General features: G+C 37.6%; 1 protein-coding gene across 2 annotated transcripts in view; it reads right to left on the reverse strand.

The window, feature by feature from the left end:
- The window catches only part of ETV1 (ETS variant transcription factor 1), a 97471-nt gene that overhangs the window by 34037 nt on the left and 37965 nt on the right, over window positions 1-25469 (reverse strand). For both annotated transcript variants that reach the window (XM_069586638.1, XM_069586640.1), the window contains 3 exons: window positions 11314-11443; window positions 8043-8231; window positions 3455-3702 (listed from right to left, as the gene is read on the reverse strand). In XM_069586638.1, the coding sequence (XP_069442739.1) occupies window positions 3455-3702; window positions 8043-8231; window positions 11314-11443 (567 nt within the window). The remainder of the gene's footprint in view (window positions 1-3454; window positions 3703-8042; window positions 8232-11313; window positions 11444-25469) is intronic.

Below are 25469 nucleotides of genomic sequence, written 5' to 3' on the forward strand. Positions count from 1 at the left end.
ATTAATAAATTGACAGCAAGGACGAAAGAACTCAAGACAATGAAACAAAATATCTGGAGATCATACTTGTGACAGCATGAAGGACATAGGCAGATGTGTCAACCTAATTGCAGCAAGTGGGTGGTCAGCATAACATTTTGAAATGCACAGGTTAATTTTTCATCAGCCCTGGTTACACAGTTACTACAGTTCTTTAGACCTCATCCATTCAGAATATGTAACTTTACTATTTAACTATTCAAGCAAAACTGAACTATATCTTATTGGCAATACTGAAATTAGAATTCAAAGGTACCATCCAACTTTAACAACTTGAAATATAATTTAGAGAGGAGAAGTAACATACATTAACAACTTCTTAAATATTCCACAAGTCATTGGCAAAGTATATGGTAACTTACAAAAAAGATGCCCTATGTACCTTTAAAATAGGATACTACACTCTTTATGGACCGAATGATCAAGTCCCCTAAAATTCATTGTGAAGCCTTAATGCTTAACATGACGGTATTTGGAGAGGACAGCTTTGAGAGGTAATTAGAATAAGACCAGGTCGTGAGGGTGGGGCCCTCATGGTGGAATTAGTATCATCATAAGTAGAGAAAGAGAGGATAGCTCTGTCTTTCTCTGTTACATGATGACACAGTGAGTAAGTAGCAATCTGCAAGCCAGGAAGAGAAGACTCATCAGGAAATGAATCTGCTGGCAGTTTTGATCTTGGACTTTCCAGCCTATAGAACTGTGAGAGTTAAATGTCTGCTGTTTAAGCTTTCCAATTGATGGTATCTGATTATAGCAGGCTGAGCTAAAGCATGGACTATCCTTTTTTGGTTATAAGTAACTGAATCTGTGCCTCTGAGGGCCAGACAGCAACTGACTTAGAACTCTATTACATATGGCCCAAAACTAAAGCAATTAAACCTCACAGTATCAGTTCTTTTTTTTTTTTCTCATTGGATTACTTAAATCTTTTTATTTGGTTCACATCTTCTTAAGAAAAGTTACACATTCTCAATACCATGTTATATATGATTTTATATATGATATAAATATAAGGAGAATGTTGTATTAATATAAATATATGCATATTTATATATAATAATATAAATACATGGAAAACCAAAGAATCAAGAAAATGATTCCAATTATAATCTTTCTGAAATATAAAATCATTTCTAGAAAACATGAAGAAATTTCTAAAAATGCTATGCCCTGCAGTTCCTTCTGAACCAATTATTTGGGTTAGTTTAAATGATTTTGGAGAAGGCAATGGCAACCCACTCCAGTACTCTTGCCTGGAGAATCCCAGTGACGGCAGAGCCTGGTGGGCTGCTGTCTATGGGATAGCACACAGTCGGACACGACTGAAGTGACTTAGCAGCAGCAGCAGCAGCCGTGGAGGGTTCTTAATTATGCACATAAATCATGGACAAATATAAAAGGCTCTAAACTATAACCACTATGGTACATTTTAGGATGGTCTTAAAATTACATGGTCTGGGACAAGCATTCAAATAAAGTCCTTCTCACCCTATGTTTAAATTTTTAGAACTATATGGGGATTTCCCTGGTGGTCCAATGGTTAAGACTTTGCCTTTCAGTGCAACGGGTACAGGTTTGATCCCTGGTTGGGGAACTAAGATCCCAGATGCCTAGCAGCCAAGAAACCAAAACATGAAACAAAAGCAATCTTGTAACAAATTCAAAAGAGATTTTAAAAATGGTCCATATCAAAAACATCTTTAAAAAGAAATCTAAAACTATGAATCAAACAAACATAAATAAATATGTTCTCTCCTCCTATTTGAAAATGTGATAACATAGCAACTTGGAAGGCCAGGTCAAACCTAGACTTTGGGGAAATTTCTAGGATGAGAATTGAAAGAGAAAATGGTATGGAGCCAGTTTTCAGTGTTCAGACCCCAGCCCACCCCATTTCCTGCCTCACTTCCTATATCCCTCAAGCCCTCACGGTTCCATACCACAGGAGCCTCACACACCAAACCTATGGGTACAACCAGGCTCCATCCTCATCCTCTCACAAACAGCTGCCCCTTGGCTACCTCCTTGGACTTCAGAGGTATACACAGGAGCAATGTGCTCTGCCTGGAAAACCAGGCCTGGGATGAACTTGCTCCAGTCCTGGAAGTAGACTCAGGGCTGACTGGGCAGGGAAGGCATGGGTCCTGGGTAGCTAGTGTACCGTCTAGAAGTAGAGTCCGAGTCTCTCAGCAGAAATTCCTCTTAGTTCCTTGAACTTGTTGTCCAATGAGAAAGGATAGCCAGAAGGAGGCTCTCAGTAGGGCTCCTTCTTGCTGACCTTTAAGATCAGTTTATAATAAAACAGGTAACTTTATACAAGTTAACTTAAGACAAGGAAGCAAGACCAGGAGATAGTTTTCCTTCATCAAGTAGAACTGATAGAAAAACTCAGCAGAGTTATGCCTAGAGAAGCAATTGTTCCTTCATAAAGAATATCCATAAAACTTTTATCCACATGAAAGGAAGTCACTTTGCTTTCCAATATTTTTAAGTCTACAACCATCTATTGATTATGCTTACAATAATGTTAGCAATTTTTTTGCCTGGTGCCATTCTTAGAAGCATTAGCTTTTATTTCACACTATTTTTCAAAGTTTCCAAGATTTCTAAAAGGCAGGTGTCTTGATTTTGAAAAATGTATTCATTTTGTAAAACAAATTCATTTTGTTTGAATGTAAGACAATTCATTTCGTAAGTGTATTTTGAGTGTGATTCATTTTGAATGTATTCAATTCATTTTGTAAAATAAAATGAACACAGATTAAGTAATTTTTCTGAGTTCTCAAGGTTGAATATTGGCAAAGTTTTTGGCAACATTGACAATAGACAAAAATGCTCTTTATTTCCAGGTAACCCAATTCTCTACCTTGACATACTTAGCAGGGCCTTTTTGGCTCAGTGAGATAACAGCTAAGCTCTATTATTGCTATTTTTGCTATTCTTTGTCCAATATGGAAGAATTCTTATTTATGAACCCTTGGAATCTTGCCATACCAATAAATAAAAAAGATAGTTAATAAGCAATAAGTTAGTATAGAATATTACTTTCTGTAAATATTGTCACACTGTAAATAATTGTAAATAATGCCACAGGAGCAAATGGAAAAAAAAGCCCAGAATTTAGAAAAGAACAACCTTGTTACTCTCCTGGCCTGAGATAGGAGAGCTTAATTTTACAAATTGTACTTTTCCTCAAACAAGTTTCATTTCTAGACATTATTTCAACCATCGACTCATGCCAAAATGGTTTGATGATCCAACGCTTCACATAAAGAGAAAGATTCAAAGAAGGAATAAATCAGAAAGTTTCCACCAAAAAATAGTCAGGAGCCACCTAACCTGCAGTCAACACTACCGAAAGCGATAAGCAAGTGAAAAGATATCATAAATGTAACTTAAAGCATAGGCCTACCTGAATCATATGCAAAATCTCTGGGCTCCTGTTTAATCATCAGAGGAGGGGGGAAGCTTTGGCTGGCTGCACCACCAACCATGGTGTTGTGTTCATACACTGGGTCGTGGTACTCCTGCTTAAAGCCTTGAGGTGGGAAGGGGATGTTTGGCTCAGACATCTGCCGTTGGTACATGGGACGTCCTTCCCTTGGCATTGTTGGCAAAGGAGGAAAGGAATTACAGGGTTCAGAAAGTTGGCGGCGAAATCTGGGAAATAAGAGAGCATATTTCAAATAAAAAGGTAACAAGAAATACCCTTTAAAAATACTGGCACAATTTTTAACCGCTTAGTTACTGAACGTGACACCAGCTGACTGACCCAAAGTGTAAATCTTCAATGAAGATGAGATTTCTCCTTCCTGGGTCAGTAGCAATATACTTTCCAATCATAATACACCTTGTGTTCCTCTTCTAATTAGTTCCATTCAGCACCATTTCAGTATATTACAAGAAGTTAAAGGTGTCCCTTAAGTAAGGCTAAGGAGAGCAATGTAGCATTTGCAAGAAATACATACCCTGACAGTTAAAATGCCCAGTGAGAAATCAACTTGAATGCTGACCAAATTTCCTTATGAAGTGAGTTCAAATAATTATAGACAAGGGAAAAAAAGCAAAACAGAGACTCTGGAAAGAATCTAATCTCAAACTGCATCCTCTTTCTTTCAATCGTTATCAAGCTAATCAACAAAGAATCAACCAAATAAAAACCTTCTTAATGGTTTTCCGTTTCTTATCATCAGCTACTGAGGAAAGAAGAAAGGAATGGCTTTCTTTTCAAATGGGTGGGACTCTTACATCTTCAACAATGTCCTAAAGAACACTGTATTCTAATGAGAAATTAAACTGGGCAATATTATAGAGAATGAAATCCAACCTAGTTTTTAGACCACTTCTTTACTGTCAAAACAGCAACACAGAACACACTGGCTTCCGAGAGCTTCAGACAAAATATCAGGTTGATAAAAATAAGCATAAAATATTACAGCAGCCCTCTGAAGATGGAAAGAACATGCATGCATCACGTAGCATTGCAACATGTCAGGATGTTAGGTCACGTGGAAGCTCTGAGGCCTTGTCAGAGGCTGACGGTGAGTTTCTACACTCCTTCCTTCTTGGTTATCTACTGTACTGACCGGCTCATCACATCTTCATTCAGTTCTGCGTGATTCATCCTAATACCATTGACCCACCACAAAGATGTGGATTAATTAAAGATTTTAAAGTGCTCTAAAATGCCCAGGAGTGCTTAAAAATAACCTATCTGACATTTCTATGAGCAAATGTATGCCTATTAATTCCCTTGCACCCTTCTAAAAGCATTCCTGTGACTTTAATTTGGAGAGTTAACATTTAATTTTGGTAACGTTAAATGAAAACAAGGGAAGAGCAAAAGAATGGCGGAGCGATTGCTTCAGTGTTTCTCAGAACACTCCACCCTGGGATTTAACTCTACCCTCACCAGCTGCCGGGAAAAGCACTGAAATTCCAACTACACCTGCAGAAAACCAACTCAGAAACTCAGATATCGCCAAACAGTTAGGCTGACGGGCACTGCATTCATTTCCCTTCTCTTGCTTATTTCATTAGCCAAAAAAAGAAACAGAAGTTATCATTAAGAACTGTCAAGGAGTGAATCAGAAAATTGTAAAATAAGAACTCTTGCTCACTTGGGAAGCCATACAAGGAAGTTAATAATACTTCTGCTAAAAGCTTTGTTTTAAAAAAAGTCAAGCCATTTGTTTGCAGAAGTCAACAAGATTCCAGTTGGTACTCACTGAGGACCATGTGTATATCAACACACATATGCTTCCTAAGAAACTACAAGTTTGTGGCGACATTCTTATGACTGATGTAAAGAGAAACGGACTCAGAAGCTTCTGGAAGAGAGTGCATGGGTAAGGAGAGCACGCTGATGAACTCTTGGGTATAGAAAAACAGTGTCTAAGTGGTGGGAAACAGAGAAAAAGAGACAGGACTCCTGCACAGTGGGTTCAGGGAAACGTGCCAAAGGGCTGGACTGAGGAGCAGAGAGAGGCTGAGGAGAGGAAGCGGGGTGCAGCCCAGTTGGCCATGAAGCGTTCCCTGAGAGAGGTTGGGTGCTGGGCTGGAGGGGGCTATTTGGGGACAGGATCTGTTCCCAGAGCAAATTTGCCATTTATAACTGAGGGACTGTCATTTGTTGGCGAGAGCTCTCCAAGAAATCCTCCTCAGAAACATACGGCTTCAGAGATTTTCCTGGGATGGGCCAGCTGGTACTGGCCTCCACGCTCCGCGGGGGACACTGGGAAAAGACCTGAGCTTCCCTCTCCTAGTTCCGGGCCGGCTGTTCACAGTCTCAAATATTTGACTTCAAGTAGAGAAACTCAAATGGATTTGGCTATGGCATCTCTAGTTAGGTCACCTAAAAACAGCCACACTGCTTGTTCAGCAGTCTCCTTCCGTAAGAGAGAACTTCAGAGAGCGCCAACCGTACCGCCTCTAATTCTGACCCTCGTCTGAGGGGTGAGAGGCTTGGTACCAAGAACTCTGGGAAGTCTCCAGAAGTAGACAAAACAAAACTTGCTTTTTTCTGCATCGTCCTCTCTATCCCCCCATCAGTCCTACACAATGTGCATCTGTTTAATGGCCCACCCGGCAATAAGATTTCTTTCATCTGTATTTACAAAACTGTTTACACAGATGCTCATACCATTACAATCTGAGAAAGTCTCAGGTCCACAGGGTGAGAAGCAAAAGATAATGGACAGCGTTTCATAACCAAAGCACAAGAGGACACAGGGATGGAAACCAAGGTAGAAACATTATTACTTGGTTTCATGCTGGAAAGAATGCTTTCATCTTATCCTTCCATATCAGAAGAGTGACTGAATTTGAGATTGAGTCCCATTAAATAGTCTATAAAAAGCAGATCTGAGGATTCCCTTATTTTCAGAAAGTTGCCAGTGGCCCATCTTTGGGTTTTCTTTGCTGATCTGGAGGATTCCTTTGGCTGAATTATTTTTAAAATGCTGTGTCAGAACCCCTTTGCACAGGCTTACTGTTAAATTTGGGGTTCTCTGGTGGCTCAGAAGGTAAAGAATCTGCCTGCAATGCAGGAGACCTGGGTTAGACCCCTCGGTTGGGAAGATCCCCTGGGAAAGGGAGTGGCAACCCACTCCAGTATTCTTGCCTGGAGAATTCCATGGACAGAGGAGCCTGGTGTGCTGCAGCCCATGGGGTCGCAAAGAGTCAAACAGAACTGAGCAACTGAACAACATCATACTAATCATGCTCTTGAGATTATGCCTGTTTTATCTGTTTGGTAGAAATACTACTATTTCATGGCATGTTACTATACATCTCTTTCCAATTCCACATTCAGGGTGGTCATATTGATAGCTTGGAATCTGCCATGGGGGCAATATTTACATCACAGACTCATCAAATGCTACAGATCAAAGTCTTTTGGGTTTTCTTCCATAGATCCTATTGTTAACCATTCACCAACACACCACTCGTTCAACATAAGTACAGGGTAGAAGAGGAAAAAAATAAATGCTATATACAACTGAACTGTGTTTTTAAGTTGTATTATTAAGGCCTCTAACGGTCCTTCAATATTTTATTTAAACACAAATTTTTACATCTCTAAGAGTTGAGAACTACCTGACATAGCATATTCTCTAGCTCTACGTTGTGTCTTGCCTTGTTCCTTTCTAAGTAATACTAATTCAGTCTCTATCACTTTAATGTTATATTCTCAGTGTTCAGGGTCATGCGTCTACTGACATTAAATATCCATCACTCGGAAAGCAGGGAAGAGAGTTCTATCATATAAGTTCTCTTCTGCAAAACTATGTACAGCTAAACCAGTCAGTCTAAGGTAAAGAACCTAATTCCATAAGCCATCTACTAAAATTAGTCTCCTAACTTTATTTTACAAGTACACACATATGCTCATAAAAATGGGATGATCTGATTTAAAGTTTAAGTGAAGCAATTTAATTCAAGCAAAGAGAAAGGGAAATGTTCAAATGTCAGTATATAGATTAATTTTCCATTTTAGCAACCAATTTAAATGTTTATAAAGGAATGTTTACAAATGACCTTCTCCACAAATTATTTATAGCTAAAGACAGAGCAAACTCTAAAAATATTTTGCACAGATGTGCAAAATTAATACACTCGCCTTGAATTTACTATAGGTTCTAGGAAGCAGTAAAAGGAATTTCTTCCAAGAATGCTAAAAACAGTTTTGCTTTGTTTTTTTTTTTTTTTTTTAATGGTACTTCCTGTTACCAAGGGATAAGGGGTAGGGAGGAATAAATTGGGAGATTGGGATTGACATATGCACACTACCATTGACAAAATAGATAACTAATAAGGATATATTTCATAGCACAGGAAACTCTACTCAATATTCTGTAGTAACCTATATGGGAAAAGAATCTAAAAAAGAGTAGATATACGTATAACTGATTCACTTTGCTGTATAGCAGAAACTAACACACACATTGTAAATCAACTATATTTCAATAAACTTTTTTTATAAGGTACTTGCACTTTACCTGTGATCCATGGGGTAGCTGCTGTCTTGGATGGGCTGCGATGGAGGGAGGTGAGCTGGGAAGGCGCGGTCAGGCTTTGAAGCATGAGCTGAGTTGGGAGATGCATGGTGCAGGGGGGACACTGGAGTGCTGGATGGTGTTGGGGGGTTGGAGGGCCTCATTCCCACTTGTGGCTTCTGATCATAGGCACTACCCAGGAGACAAGAGAAAAGAGAACGTGTGTTTCTTGGGAAAAACTAAAACTCCGTCCCCCCGCCCAACAGTTCAAGGAAAGAAAAAAATATTTCAGGCTAAAGTCCTAAGGAAGCTCAGAATGGTATGGCTTTTGGTTTTTGCAGTTTGAAAACATGTAATCATCAAAACAGCCACACACTTAAACAGAAAATAGGATAATGTATCACTTGGAAACAGCATAAATATAAAACATCTATTTTTAATACATATACAAACAACATAACATAAGGAAAATCTCTGTCAGCAAAAGCAGTGACAATATTTCCATCCATTGTTCGTTGTTTTTTTTGACCACACTGTGAGACATGCAGGCTCCTACGAGGGATCAAACTTATGCTCCCTGCACTGGAAGTGTGGAGTTTTAACCACGGAACTATCAGGGAAGTCCCTATTACCATCTGTTGTTACCATGTCTCCTTAAGCAAGCTTCATAGATCTTTTCTAGATCATTAAATATTTCTGATATTATAATTCTTCTACAATACAGAAGACTTTAGAATAAGAAGTTGTATCGGTTTAACGAGATGCAGATCATACCTGACTCACCTTTATTTGTTGTAGAATTCTAAGAAGCTGATGCTTTCACCTTATTTTCATTCTTTTAGTGTAAAATAAATGATGCCTGGCATTAACTTCCTCACATGAGATAATAAAGATTTATGAGGCAAATTAAAATGTCTCTGATATATTTAAACCTTCTTGGAGCATAAGAATAGGCACAAGATAATGTTCTTAAGAATAAAATCCTGTTATCACAGTCTAACTTCTAAACATAATTACAAAAGAATAAAATGAGTAAGCTTGTTTTTATACACATTATGAATTTAAGTTCCAGTCTTTAGCATGGTTCTCAGGGATATGATTTAACTGATTCTTCTAATCTAAAAATACTTTATTGAAAACAAATTATATTTAAGTTTCTGAACAAAAAAATATCTAGGTTAAAATACTCGGTTTCCTTTTAAGATAAAAAGCATTCGCCAGTATATTTTTTCTTTAAAAAAGAAACTTAAAAAAAATTGACTTATGTAATTTATCCTGTTGCTCCATCCATACAAAAGAATTACATCCACGCATGAAACTATAGAAGTAGAGGAGTATGGGCTCCATAAGTCTTTCTTCCTTTACAGCAAAGTCCACAAACTCACACTATTTGGTTCCACCTGTTTCCTTTACCAATATTTCTGAACGAGAATGTACTTCTGTTATAAAATGGTTCACCTGTCTCATTCCCATGTGAAAAATAAGGAATCATCTTCTGTCCTAGGATATTACTTTTTTCTCATAAAATGCTATACTGAGTTACACTGTTCATATAGAAATGGAAAAAAACAGAATTAATCCAATAAATCACTGCAGGAATTACTGGCCTTCAAGAAGAATCTCAAAATATACAGGTAATTCTACCATTAATTTATGAAAGTCAGATGTCGTTTTTTAAAAATATGTCTATAAAGCAGTAGTTCTTCTATAATCACACTTCTGATCAATGCTAAAATGCAATGACAATTCTATACCTATTTGGTTTATTAATTAAAAATTCTCCAATATGTTAAATAATTATTCTGTGGATACATAGTATTCATAAGGGGAAAATGCAAAAATTAAAAGTGTGATAAAATAAAACTCAGATTGATCAATACTGTTTTATCTGAACTCAGTATGCTTTTAATAGTAGGCTTCTATAAGAGATATATCTTATAAAAGCCTTGCAGTTCAACTGAACCACCGTCATCATTTCAGACTCTGGTGAACCATCTAGAAAAGAGGATGTAGAAGACAAGTTTGCAAGAACAAATAGTAATGAAATATCCAAGCACTGGTCAGGTACCATGAAACTGTACAAATCAAAGTTTTTTTAATCTTAAATATCTTAAAAAACAAACTAGTGAATGTAACAAAAAGGAAGAAGACTCACAGATGCAAAGAACAAGTGAATGCTTTCCAGTGGGTAGAGGGAAGCAGGAAGAGCAATATAGGGTAGGAGATTAAGAGGTACAAATTACTAGGAGTAAAATAATCTATAAGAACATACTGTACAACACTGGCAGGGTAGCCAGTATTTTATAATACCTATAAGTGGAGAATAACTTTAAATATTGTGAATCACTATATTGTACACCTCTAACCTTCAGCTATCCTTCAATTTAAAGAATGGAAAAAAAATAAAATTATTCTGCAGAAGGGAACAACAGAGGATAGGTAAAAAAAAATCATCTGAGGAAACAGAAGACTCCTCTGAATCATAATGCATTATGAACTTGAATCAACATAATTTATAAGACCGAAAATACTTGTAATCATTTTTATATGTTTCTAAACTAACTCCTTTAAAGGACTAAGTCTCTACTGTAATTGAGAGTAATAACATACAATATACAGAGCCAACTTTTTCCTTATGCAATTAGAGGCCAATATGAAAAGTAGCAGAATGCAATTTACTGTGAAGGGTTTTTAATGAACATACATGTTATCAAATTTTCCAACAGAGGAACAATGTACTTCTACTGCTCCACCCTTTATTATCATCAGAAGGAACAACTGGGTTTTAAACAGATAATAGCCTCTGCTAAGCCTTATAAAATTCTAACTTTACTACAACTGTCCGTGAATGCATCCTCGAGATCATCTGCAAAGCCTGTCAGATAACTAATGTACTGTTCAGACCTGCCAAATGCTTCACTGTTTTCCCCCTACAAACTCTAAAGTGCATAATGCATTCTTTCTAATGAGAACTGAACTTTCGGTACAAGCTCATGCCACCTAAGACCCTCTTTACAATCTCAGGATGCATCCCCTAACAGTTGTGGAAAAGCAGCTCATGATCTGGATAAAAATTACTGCTTTAAAATGATTCTAGAAGTATATGATCAGACAGTAAATGGTCCTTTTGAGTTCTGCTCAACACGTGACCTAATTAGTTCGTTACATGCTGAAGATGTAACTCTTATAAAATACGACTTGAGATTTTATATTATGGCAAATTTGTGTTTCAGTAAGAACCATCAGGTGCTCGCTATACACTCAATTACTTTACCTGACATTGTACAGGCACTTTTCTCCATAGCTGAATTTAAAGGGCTGTTCCTGACTGCAGGCAGAGCCGAGTTCTGAACATGGACTGTGGGGTTCTTTCTTGATTTTCAGTGGGAGGCCATGAAAAGCCACTAGAAAACAAAACAAAAATACCCACAAAAATGAAATCCTGTTAGGAATTAAGTACACAAACCTGTTCTATCCCTCTTGGTTAAAATGTCACTAACATTTCATATTAACTCTCATACATAAGAAAAATCACACTGGACAAATTTCATGCAAGAAAAGATTCTGGAGAATCTTATATACTCTCCATATATCATTGTTTGCTTTTATTGTAAAACAAAATGCATGCTTAAACTTTCTCATTACTTAAAGTGAAATGAACTACTTGTAACTGGCTTAGGTGACACTAACAAAATGAGAAGTTCAGTTTTCAGAAAATAAGCTTGAAAATATTTCAGCAAGTTTACCAAGCAGGAAAAAAACACACATACACACAACTGATTATTCAAGAATTAACTGAAAATAGGAGCATAATTTTAAGAATTAACTGAAAGGAAAATATTTCAAGTGTATTAATAGTAATGGTTTAATGGAATAAAAACTGAACTATGACGAAGAAACCCCAGCTGCCGTTCTTAGGGTAACTGATGATACTTTGGACAAAAGGATAAAAACTCCACATCTCTGTGGCCAGTGCTTATATATTAAACTACAGATAAAAGTACTTGTCTAACTACTTAAGAGAAGTGTGAAGATACATTGTGAGAAATTCATTAAAGTTATTTTTTGTATATTATGACCATAAAGCAATTATTCTATATGAAATGATAGCTTTTTCTTTTTCATATGACATTGTCATGTCATTACTGTTCAATATAATATAAAGATAATATCATAAAATATCCAGAAACATGTATATTTAAGTTGGAATCATATCTCTCAAACCAAAAAATAAAATAAAAATAAAAACAAAAATATATATTTTTGTTATTTTAAATGAAGCTGAAAAAATACACTAGAGATCCCCAGAATAACTGAAGTTTTAGTAAAAATGGCAAAATAAATTAAAAGATAAGAGGAAAAACAGACATGAGGATGAATTTTAGTTTCATACAATATACACAGGCATGAATAATCAAGGATAAGCCCAAGAAGGACACACTGTGGATAGTTATCCCAACTCTGTAAAACCTGAGATTAAAATACAAAATATTAAGTACTTATACTATAAACAAAGAGAAGAGAAACTCTGTGGTTTATGATGCCATTCAATCTTGATCATAACATCACAGCATTATAAACTTGTACTAGCTTGAACGTCATATAATTTTAGTATAAGAAATTGATATCAAGAACTATCAAGCTCCAAGAAAATAAATTTGTTAATATAAGCACATAATTTTGACTGAAATGTTCAGTGATATTAAAGAAACATCTGAAGCACTGTGGAAAACAAATTTGTCACCTAAATTAGTTGTCTAAGGAAAACTTAATAAATAATAATACAATTATTTCACTGAGTGATCTATTTCAAAGTATTTTTTCTAATTTAATGTGTGTCTAATATACCTACTCAGAGTAGAGAGTCAGAGGAACAGAAACAAAGGGAAAATTATGTATGTTTTCATATGCAAATGGTACATCTGTTCATTAACTTTACCAAGTTAGAAAGTTATAATTTATAAAATGCTAGGATGAAAGAGCCTTAACAACCTCAGGAATCACTTCATAACATGAGGACTTGCTTGGATTCTGATTTGAACAACTAAAAGAGACAACTTTCCAATGAGTAAGACATTTTAATGTGGACTAGGTAAGAAATTATTGTTAATTTTGTTGACTGTGATAATGAAATGGCAGTTGTTCCAAAAAAAAAAAAAAAGGTTTAAAGCTAAAGCTTCATAAAACATTTACAGATAAAAAAATAAGTCTTGGAATTTCATTAAAATAATCTAGAAAAAGATGTGTAGGGGAAGAATCAAATAGAAAAATGTAGATAAATGTTAAAAGCAGACTGATGGGTCAGTGGGAGTTCATTACATTATTCTCTTTACTTTTATCTAAATTCTAAATTTAGAAGATAAAATGTTTTTAAATTATCAAACAAAAACACAAAGGATTTAAAGTAGCATCCTTTAAGAAATTTTTTTCCCTCTGCATGTGTATGTGTGTGTGCATGCTACTTCTTAGAATGATACATACTACATAATGAAATCTTGTAGTATATTAATCACGCATTTGCTTCCTTCTTAACAAATAGTTTTCAACTCTTTATGACTTACTTGAACATGTACAACAAAATGTGTATACCTTAAGTTCAGCACTTTAGATTAAGTATTGGGTTTTATATTTTCCTAAGAAAAAACAGTACCAACAAAGGAATTCAAATCATACCTGAGAGATCAGAACTAATTTGTATGAATAAAATGGATACGATCTCAAAAGCTAATAAATTAGCAGTACAATGCAAAGTTGATCATATTTATCAAAATATCAGACATTACCAGAGACTACTATATTCAACATTACTATGTTTTAAAAGTCTTTGGGATCACGAGGTAGGAAAGGATTAGTGAACAGGATGCAAAGGCATTAACCATAAAAGAAAATAATCTATGAGTTAGGCATCATTGAAATTAAGAACTTCTCTTCCTCAAGACACTAAGCTACACACACCAAGAAATTACTTGCTATAGAAAGATCAAAGATATCATACTCAACCTAATAAAAATTGTTACAAAGAGAGAAAAGAAACAACTCAATTAAAATTGGGCAAAAGATTGAAACAGGCAGTTTGTAAAAGAAGATATCCAAATAGCAAAATAAATGAGCAACAAAATGAACATATATGAAAAGGTATTCATCTTTACTCATCAAGGAATTGCAAATAAAGTCACATCATACCGACTAGGATGGCTAAAGATTCGCATTGACATTGACATGAAGAAGACCTAAAGCAATAACTTTTAAATATATGCTACTGAGAGTATAAACTCACATGTACACACATACAAACACTCTGGAAAACTTTTTGGCAGTATCAACCAAGTCTTTATATAAACCTCCCCTATGATCTAGTAATGACTCTCTTAGGTGGATATCAAAGAGAAAGGACTGAATATGTTCACCAGAAGGACATATTCTTAGCAGCTTTACTCATACTATCAAAACTGGAAAAATTCCAAAGTTCATTAGCAGAAAAATGGATAAATAATGTGTGGCTTATTCATACAGTGAAATACTCTGCAAGAATAACAAGGAACACACTGGTGACACATAGAACATCTCTCAGATGGTAAGCTGAGTAAAAGAAGACAAGCACAAAAGAGTAGGTAGTAAAGGAATTTGAAGAACAGACCACCCTGATAGTGAAAGAATCTTCCGCTGGTGGATGGGAGTATTAACGATGGAGAGGGATCTAGTAATCTAATGTTGATGTTTAGTCACTAAGTCATGTCCGATTGCTTCTCAACCCCATGGAATATATCCTGCCTGGCCCCTGTGTCCGTGGAGTTTTCCAGGAAAGAATACTAGAGTGGGTTGCCATTCCCTTTTCCAGGGTTCTCTCCCACCTGGGAATTAAATCTGCATCTCCTGCACTAGCAGGTGGATGCTCTACAGAGCTGTAAATATTTTATATTTGCTGTGTGCAGTGATTACGAGTATATACATATGCAAAATTCACCAAGTTATACACTTACGATTTTTACATTGAGATAAATGTTTTGCTCCAGAAAAAGGTTTAAAAATATGAGAAACATCAAGCAACGCTCTACAAATTGAGATGTTTGAAAATGCCTGGCCTCCTGTTCCAGTAGAGACATCTGATAATGTGCTTCAACTTCACAGGATAAATAATTCCAGATGAATCAGAGGAGGGATGATAATTCTGGGGTACCATCAGGAAAGATTCCTAGCAGGACAGTAGCCTTCTATCAAAATGTCCATTACTATCAACCTAGAAGCAAAAAAGCATAACTCATCCTTGTAGATACATCATCTGGAGCTTTCAGGCTGGCCCCAAGAACTTCTTGGAGTGATCATAGAAGAAAGAACGTAAGGACACCCAACGTGTACTCAGAGGGAAGCTGATCCCTAAACAGAGGATCCCCAAAGGTGGCCAATCATCAAAGTACTCAGGGAAATTTTGGAAAAAACAAACAAACAGGGATTCTAATATTCCATATGTCATTAGTTCAACTGTGTCCCCTCCAAATTTTAACTTGAAGTCCTATCTCAGACATGACCTTATTTGGAAAACTAGTAAAGATAGGTCCTTAGAGTGGAATCTAATCTAGCATTACTGGTGTCCTCGTACAAACAGGGCATTAGGACAGAGAAACACAGTGAAAATACCATGCGAAATGAATGCAGAGTTTAGACTGATGCTTCTTCAAGCCAAGAATTGCCAAAATTGCCTGCAAACTGCCATAATCTAGGAAAGAGGCAAAGAACACTCTCTCTCTCATAGCCATCAGAACCCTGCAAACACTTTCATCTCAGACTCCTGGTTTCCAGAGTTGTGAGACAATAAATTTCCACTTTTTAAGCCACCTAGTTTATGATACTTTGTAATGGCAGCCCTGGGCTTCACTGGGAGCTCAGTGGAAACGAATCTCCCTGCCCAGCAGGAGATGCAGGTTGGACCCCTGGGTGGGGAAGATCCCCAGGAATAGGAAATGGCAACCCACTCCAGCATTCTTGCCTAGGAAATCCAATGGACAGAGGAGCCTGGTGGGCTACAGTCCATGGGGTCACAAAAGAATCAGACATGACTCAGTGATTAAACAACAACGAAAACGGTGACTCTAGCAAACTCATACACCGTTCCCAGGAACTCTGCTTCACTACAGCTGGTATACAGATCAGCATTATCTTTGAAAATTTCCTAGGTGATTCTCATAACCAGACAAATTTCAGATCCACAATGATCTTGGCAACACTTGGATCCAGTGTACGCTGCCCTGAAACAGGTCCAAGACTTGAAAAGATTTTTAAAAAAATGAAGTCAAACAATGTCTTCCTTTTTGTTAGATGCCAACACTCAGGGATTCTCACAGGTTCTCCAAGAGGTTTAGGGCTCCTGTACTCTCTCCGTGTGTGGGCCTCTTAAATCGCTGTGGGCTCTTGGAACCATGACTTTTTATTCTAATCATAAGCCAAATGCTAGGGTTTTTTTTTTTTTTTTTTTAATTGCTGCATTGAGGAGGAAAAAAGAAGCCAACCTGAGATCTTCAATCTTTTGCACAAGAACCAAAGCAACTTTATTTTCCTCATTTTCAGTCTTCTGCTTCCTGGAGATCTCAGATCTTAAAAATGACTTCTTTATTCTTCGGTAAGGGTAGTACAGAGATTACTTCCAGAGGGGAGACCGGGTTTGGGTATTTCACCGCAAGGCTGAGAGTCGGAGAGTCTGCGAACAGGCAGTTTTCCAGCTCATTGGCATGGGCACAAGTGGAAGCAGCACATTCATTTTGTGCAATTTGCTTTACCTTCCCACATGGAGTTGGTGCATGTAAAAGGCTGTTAAGTACTAAATTATTCCTTATCAAATCACCATCATCTGCAGTCATGATCAACACTAATTAAATTACTTTCGCTGAACATGGCTCCAGCCTGCTGCCGAGGCTGCTAGGTACATTTCATCTCGCTTACTGTACTGTCCTGCCTGTGTTGGCAACAGAGGGCTACAGGCATCATCATTGTTTGTAGTTTTAATTACAGTGAATCTTTCCTTCTTCAAGTGTATCACATCAACAGAGTTAACTCCCTCACTTCATTTACAAACCAGTGATGGCTCCCAATGTATCCCTGACTTCAGACAATTCATATCATTCATCTGCCGACTTCCTCAACCACATTTCCATGCAAACTTTTATGACCTGCAACTCCTCCGGACAATCAGATTTTTAGGAGGAGAAGCCAAGAGAACTCTCAAGAGATGCATCTTGCATTTTTGCTTTGATGGAGGCTTGACCTTTAAAACCACATCTTAAGGCTGACTTACAATGACTGAGTTCCTCTAATGGTTAAATTTAAGAGCTCCAAAATACCAAGACATTAAAAAATGCACTTCCAAAATAAACTTAACCACTTCTTAATTCACAAAGTTTACTTGGGGTTATGGTATTCATCGTAAAGTATTTGCTAGATTAGCAATTGTTTTCATTTTGGAACAATGTACTCTGAGGCATCATCTTGGCTTCCATTTTTTTTCCTGCCCACATTTTAGACTAGAGGCACACTCCTGTCATCATTCTCCTGGAGCACAGAATGTGGGGCCCTTGGCTCTCCAAATGCAACAATGCTGGCATACAACCAAGTCTTTGGTTCAGGGTGTTGTTTAGTCACAAAGTTGTGTCCGACCCTTTTGTGACCCCAGGGACTGTAAAGCCCACCAGGCTTCTCTGTCCATAGGATTTCCCAGACAAGAATACTCAAGTGGGTTGCTATTTCCTTCTCCAGGGGATTTTCCTGACTCCGGGACTGAACCTGAGTCTCCTGAATTGGCAGGTGGATTCTTTACCAATAAGCCATCATGGAGTCCCTTGGTTCAGGGTAGACATATGATAAGTCATATGTGAACATCTACAATATTGATGTAGAAAATGAATTTAACTATGTGCTCATAGAAGAATAATTTCCTAAACAATCATGACCCTGAAGTATTTTTTTTTTTTTTTGGTACTACTACACTGAAAACAGACCATGTTATGATTGACTGGTTCATGTTAGTTCAGACAATAAACAATGAAATCTATGAATTCAGTTTTTATTTATATTTCTATAGTGAACATTAAGTAAATTTAAGAAAGATAATATGCTTAACTTTGGTGTTAATCTTAATATATTGAACTCTCATTGAGTTTGGAACAGTGATAGAAAACACTCCTGCTGCTGCTGCTGCTGCTGCTGCTGCTGCTGCTGCTGCTGCTGCTGCTAAGTCACTTCAGTTGTGCCTGACTCTGTGCGACCCCATAGATGGCAGCCCAGAAGGCTCCCCTGTCCCTGGGATTCTCCAGGCAAGAACACTGGAGTGGGTTGCCATTTCCTTCTCCAATGCATGAAAGTGAAAAGTGAAAGTGAAGTCGCTCAGTTGTGTCTGACCCTTAGCAACCTCATAGACTGCAGCCTACCAGGCTCCTCCGTCCATGGGATTTTCCAGGCAAGAGTACTGGAGTGAGGTGCCATTGCCTTCTCTGAGAAAACACTCTTACAACACCTAAAAAAACTCAAATTTACACAGTATTATAAAGTTTTCAAAGAATCTTCAACAACTCTGGATTCTCATCATTCAAGACAAGAAGGACATTAGCATTCCAATTTTGAAAAAAAAAAAAATTTAAAGAGGCATAAAGAAGCTAAGCTTCATGCCTAACTAAAAGCCTAGGACTAATTTATTACAGGTAGGAATTAAAGCCTCGGGCTTTGGGCAGCAACTCTTGAACCCTTGACCATACAATTCAAATTTACTTTGTGTAGGCACACTTAAGATTTCCACCATGCATGAGAACCATTGTAACATTATATCAGTTGTTTCTTTATTCATATATTTCTTCATTAATTCATCCATTTACTGGCCTAGACATTATACCATTTGCTAAGGGACAGGACATGCGGTGCTACAGAAGAAGTTGAACAGTAAGTCCTACCATCAAGAGCTCATAGAAGTCCAATTAGAGCTTCACAATGTTGCTTTTTATTTTAAGAAAAGTTCTAATAAGTATATTAGCCAGTCTTCCAGTTTGATTAATGCATGTGTATGCAATGCATATTTCTATATACATAACCTTAATAATATATTCTTGGCACTTGCATCTCAATGAAAACAATTCTCAGAGCATTCATGCTTGCTTTTAGGCATTCTGCCTACTTTCAATTTATTGCTGGGACCAAAGGCATTTAAAAATTCACACCACTCATATTCCACTGAAGGAAAAATATTGCTATCCAACAACTGAAGCTTCCCTGTGACTCTGATAACCAAAATGTCACAAATGATGGGTCCCCTTCTCTATGTGGACAGTGAGCACAAATACAATGATAAGTTGTCTCAGCTGTGACCTTTCACTTTGCTTTCCTCCCAACTCTTATCATAGATGCAAGTGAAATACAGCAGTAATTTCTGTGAGTACAACACAATTACCCTGGGAAGAGAAACACATCACATTTTAAAATACTTATCTAAATAAAACTACATCTTTGAATCACATCTGTAGTTTTTGAATCAATATTAGCTGGGAGTTTAGAGCCTTGATGAGAATCTCTTGATTTTGATGGTGAGATTTCTGGGCTGCTCAAAAAAATCTCTTTTAGAATGATCTACTGAACAAATTTCTTGAGAGTCCCTCAGACAGCAGGAGATCAAACCAATCCATCTTAAAGTAAATCAACCCTGAGTATTCACTGGAAGGACTGATACTGAGGCTGAAGCTCTAATACTTTGGGCACCTGATGCGAAGAGCCAACTCATTGGAAAAGACCCTGATGCTGGGAAAGAGTGAAGGCAGAAGGAAAAGAGGGTGATATAGGATGAGATGGTTGGATGGCATCACCAATTCAATGGACTTGAACTTGGGCAAACTCCAGGAGATAGTGAAGGACAGGGAGCCCAGTGCGCTTAAGTGGCAGAGTTGGATACAACTTGGCGACTGAACAAAAAGAAAGAAACAGTATTCTAGAACAGGAGTTGGCAAATCACACAGCCCATGGGTCAATCCAGTTTCCCACCTGTTCTGGAATATAAAGTTTTATTGGAACACTTTTCCACCCATTCATTTATGTAGAGGCTAGGACTACATTGAGTAACAATGTGACAGAAACCCTTTGACCCACCAAATCTAAAATATTTACCATCTGATCCTTTACAGGAAAAAAAAAAAAGTTGCTGATCCCTATTCTAGATTATGGTCTGCAAAGAAAAAGAAAAAAGAAAATATAAAAGTGGATGGATGGCATAGTGACACCTCCTAGTGTTAGGGTATGCTAAGTTAGTTAACAAGGGACATTTGAGTTTGCTTTATTAACCCTGTGTTTACTCTGACTCTCCAAATCAGATAAACAGCCCTGTGTGGCCAATTTACAGGGATATACACAAACATGATGGTGAAAAAAATGACATATTATTGAGGCTCTAAAACACTAGAAATTCATGTGCTTTGAGGAATTTCAAAGCATTTACTTAGACCATGGTTATGTATAATGCAGAGAGTTTTCTATACTTGTTTACAAAATATAACTGAGAAAGTCAAAACAAATCATTCTGTGGACACTAAAGCACTTGTAAAAAAATTTCACTTGGTTATGGCAGTGAATTTTAAAAAAGTCTCTGTAAAAAGGGGAAAAAGTAAATGGTATACATAAATTAGGTTATTTAAGGCCAGGTACAAGTATGGCATGAAAAATGCATGTAGCCTTTTATATAAATATATATAGTTGGGAATACACTCACCAGATGAAAAGCATTCACTTTAAGTTAATATCACTCCAATTCCAAGTGATAAATGGGTGGCAATGACCTCAATTAGTACAGGGTTAAATTCCAGAAGCAAAGGCGAACATTTGTGTACAAATAAAGACAATAGTGTTACATGCTTAATAAATCCATCTTCCAAGACTTACAGAAAATCGGCAGGCACTTCGGCTGCATCTAAGCCTCTCATAGATTCTTTTCCAGTACATTTACCTCTTTCAAGCTCGCCCTACCCCCACTGCGGACACATACCACTCACACATACACACACTGACATCCATTACTAAAGGGCCTAATCTCAGCTATCAGCAGAGTGCCTTTATGGGGCCATTAAACCATTTCTCTTGTTTACAGTACCCGAAGAAAGATGTGAATTATGTCTGTGACAAAACAAGCGATAACATTTCTAAACCGCTATCAAAATGCAAACTGAAACACATTTTAAGAACAGAGACCCTGATTCCCGTTTTCCATTATTTTCCGTTATTTGCAGCATCTGGAAATAGATTCACCTATAATACTTCCGAGACAAAAATTTAGACCATAGCACAGCGAGTTGATGTGTATTTTTTCTGTTTTTAAAAAGGAATATTATCAGTGGGGTTAGACACCATATCTAGTTGGTCCTTTGATGTTATTGGCAGCACACAGAACTCTGGGCAGTAACAATCACAAAGGTGAACTAAGGGAGATTTTCACCCCTTGTTATGGATCCCAGAATTATTGAATTTAAAACATTATATGTGATCAAGTTTTAGGGACTGAGCTGATATTTCTACCAGAAACCTCTGTGCTAAAGGAATCATAAGTGAATGCCCAATGGGTATGACTTTTTTCCAAACAGCTGATTCATTGGAAAAGACCCTGATGCTGGGAAAGATTGAAGGCAAAAGGAGAAGAGGGTGGCAGAAGATGAGATGGTTAGACAGTATCATCGACTCAATGGATATGAATCTGAGCAAACTCTGGGAACCAGTAAAGGACAGGGAAACCTGGCTTGCTGCCGACAATGGAGTCACAAAGAGCTGGACACAACTTAGTGACTAAATAACAAAAATGGGTAAAAAGATAAAAAAAGAGGACCTACGTTTTTATTACAAAATACTTTTTTTTTTTTTGCTAAAAAACAGAATGCCAAAGCAATTACAACAGTAACATCAAAGATCACTGATCACAGATCACCATAACAAATATAGTAATTAAAAAACCATTGGAAATATTATGAAAATTACCAAAATGTAACAGACAAGAAGTGAGCAAATCACCTAGAAGCCTCGCTGTGCTAAGAGGAGCACACTGGAGGAAAACAGTCATTAACCTATCCCTATATTGCTACTGAAAGTAAATACTCAGTAGCTGCAAGGAACTTCCTGGGCAGTTTGGAAACCAGAACTGAATCTCAGAGAAGCCACACATTTCTTAGAAGGGGACAATAATCAGATTTTTTTTTTCCCTAAATACAAACTCCAAGCAGTTATAGGGACTACACACTCCACTGCAGGGATTCCTAAATGGTCCTGCCAGGGGGTGTACGTATCTGAACAAAAGAGAGGACAGAGTGTATAAAAGTCCCTGAAGCCATTCCACACACCTCAAGGCCCCATCCAGAATCAGGTGTGGTGTTTATAGACTGAATCCTCAGAAGCCAGGAATCCTGGGGGTCTGCCAAGTAAAGCCTTCTGACAAGGTTCCACAGCCTCACAAGACAGTTATTTCTTAGAAGTGCAGTTCATAATTCAACTCTCTCTACATCACAGTGTACCATCATGCCATTTTAACAGACAGAAGAGGATGGACAAAGATTCTTGATATGGGACCCATCCTCTCTTCTAAAATTAGTGGTGATACTGTGATGCAGTCAACTTTCTCTCACCTGAAGATCACTCATCTACCTAGCAGTACTAATGGTCTAAACCAGAGGGTTTCTATTTGATTCACATAGGAGCTTCCGATAATTTCAGTTAGTTGAGATCATTTAAAACTCAGCTTCAAAATCTCTTTCTGGTTTAAAAATCCAAAACTCTGGCTTCTCTAGAAAAAAAAGACTATACAATATCCAGCAACACTGATTCTACTTTCCAGCCTCAAAAGTTGACTGAGCTCATTATCAGCTTCCTCTTCAGCCAGAACCTGTGTTTTCCTCTTTGCCATAGTCCTCACTATAGCTCCCACTCCACACTCCATTATCTCCTGCACTAAATTCACTTCCCTCATTTCTACACTGGGCATGAGTGTTTTCTACACCTCACCAAACACATAACTAAGAAATCATTAGTGAGTGTGTTTCTACATGTGGATGTGCACGTGCTCAGACACGTACGCATTACCTCTAATCAGCAAAAATAATATAAAACTCATACCACGTTCAGGCTTAGGTACTCAAGTACCCTTCTCAGGCAATAAGGCATGGCAGCAAAGGCAGCAGGTACTTCAATCTGTCAGGTTTCAAAGTTTGCCACCACTTTGACTTACCAGTAGTAAAACTGAGCAAGCTTCTCTGAGCTTCACTTTACTCTCCTATAAAAAATGGGCATGATAACAGCAACTGACTCGTGGAGTTGCTGATAGGATTAAATAAATAGGACACAGTATGTGCAGTGTGTGTACTGCTACTGCTGCGAAGTCACTTCAGTCGTGTCCGACTCTGTGCGACCCCATAGACGGCAGCCCAGCAGGCTCCCCCGTCCCTGGGACTCTCCAGGCAAGAACACTGGAGTGGGTTGCCATTTCCTTCTCCAATGCAAAAGTGAAAAGTGAAAGTGAAAGCGCTTAGTCATGTCTGACTCTTAGCGACCCCATGGACTGCAGCCTACCAGGCTCCTCCGTCCATGGGATTTTCCAAGCAAGAGTACTGGAGTGAGGTGCCATTAAGTACTCAGTAATATCTGCTATTGGTATAGTTATTATTCAAACCCAGAATATTTAGGCACGACAGCTAAGAGAGCATGTAGATCATCCGGAAACATAGCAGCGGTGGCCATGAGCATGGAGTGGAACCTTGGCTTTGCTACTTACTAGTTGAAGGACTTCTGGTCAACCAGGGAGCTACTACAAGATTTGGTTTTTCCCTATGTAATATGAGGCTAATCGTAGACCTGCTACATGGAGTTTGTGTGAGAATTCAATGAGGTAATGCACAGGAGAATTTCGAATAGTACCCGGCAATGGTAGGCACTCAGGAAATGTTAGTTATTACCATTATGACTCCAACCACTTCCTTTCACAGAGGATAAACTGAAACTCAAGGAAGTAAAGTGACTAATGACAGGAGCAGGACTTCAGCCATCAGAGTGTTACTGCACTACTTTTTCTATTTCATCTTGTTTTCAATTTCACATTAAGTCAACCACTCACTAAGTGCAAAAATGTGTACATGGAGGAGAATCTGTGAGGAAGGTACCTTGAGAGAAGGAAAAAGCAAACAGCATGGCCTGGTAGAATGAGCACTGGATGAGGAAGCAAGTAATCTGGACCTAGTTCCCACCCCACTGCTAGCTAGCTGTGTGACTCCAGGCAGACTTTGCAACCTCTCTGAGCTTCAGTTCCTAATCTCCAAATGAAAGTATCAAACTAAGCAACCTTGTAGTTCTAAAATGTAACTCTGGATATAAGTAACTGTTCACTAATATCTAAGAAAAATCTAAAGATTTGATATAAGAATTCAGAGGGCATAAAATTCTGAGGCCACACAGCTCTAAGTACCTCAATAATAACTGAGGGCATTACTGCATTTTAGCAAACGGTGGTCACTGGAATTCATAATGGGCCTTAATCACTATAAAAAGCAAAATTGAGTGTAATCTACTATATTCAAAGGAGGGTACATAATGCACATTAGAAAGGTGAACATATGGTTAACATTTTAAAAAGCCTGATGCTTTAAAAGGCATTTCATGGACCACCTACTTTCCAGCTGATGATGGAAAGTAATGCTATTATTAATATATTGATAAAACAAAAAGCAGGATCAAAAGATAAAAAGTTATATTCCTAATTTAAAAGCATTACAAGCACCATTAATTGAAAATTAAAGACAAACAAGGCTCAGACAAACAGCGTTGATTCATTCCTCTAAATTTTAAAGCCTAATCCTAAGATAATAGTACTTGAGCAGTAGTAGTGCTAAATGAACCTCATCTTCATAGTCTAATTGCCAGGAGAAAGTGCCCTGGAAGGAAACTGGTTCTTCCATCTGGAAAAGGGTAAGAACAGGGAAAAGAAGGCCTCCTGTTAGAACAATCTAATCAGTTTTGCTTTCTGCATTGGCTTCAAATCAGACCTTCCTACCCCTACTGGTCCAGTAGATGGAAAGCAGCACGACACCATTTTTTTGGAAACAGATTCCATATAGTGAGCCCAAACAGAGAGTACTTCATATCCAGCTGGCAGGAATCAAACCTGAACAAGCTGCAGCTATTTGAGAAACAGATCTAATAAGTTGAAATGGCATTCTGAATCAAGATAGCCACCCAAACCTGCACCCCTCAAAAACCACCCTCCTTCATCAATTACCAAATTAAAACCTTTATAAATATGGAGGATACCTCTTGTGCAGAAATTGTTCCACTATGCTTTGATATGGTTACTCATTAAGCCCTATAAAATCACAAAAATAAATATTACTTCCCTACCTTGTAATTCTGTGATTTCTTTCAAATAATGGACCACACTTTTTTGGA

This window comes from Ovis canadensis, chromosome 4 (genome assembly GCF_042477335.2).
Source record: "Ovis canadensis isolate MfBH-ARS-UI-01 breed Bighorn chromosome 4, ARS-UI_OviCan_v2, whole genome shotgun sequence".
Lineage (NCBI taxonomy): Eukaryota > Metazoa > Chordata > Mammalia > Artiodactyla > Bovidae > Ovis > Ovis canadensis.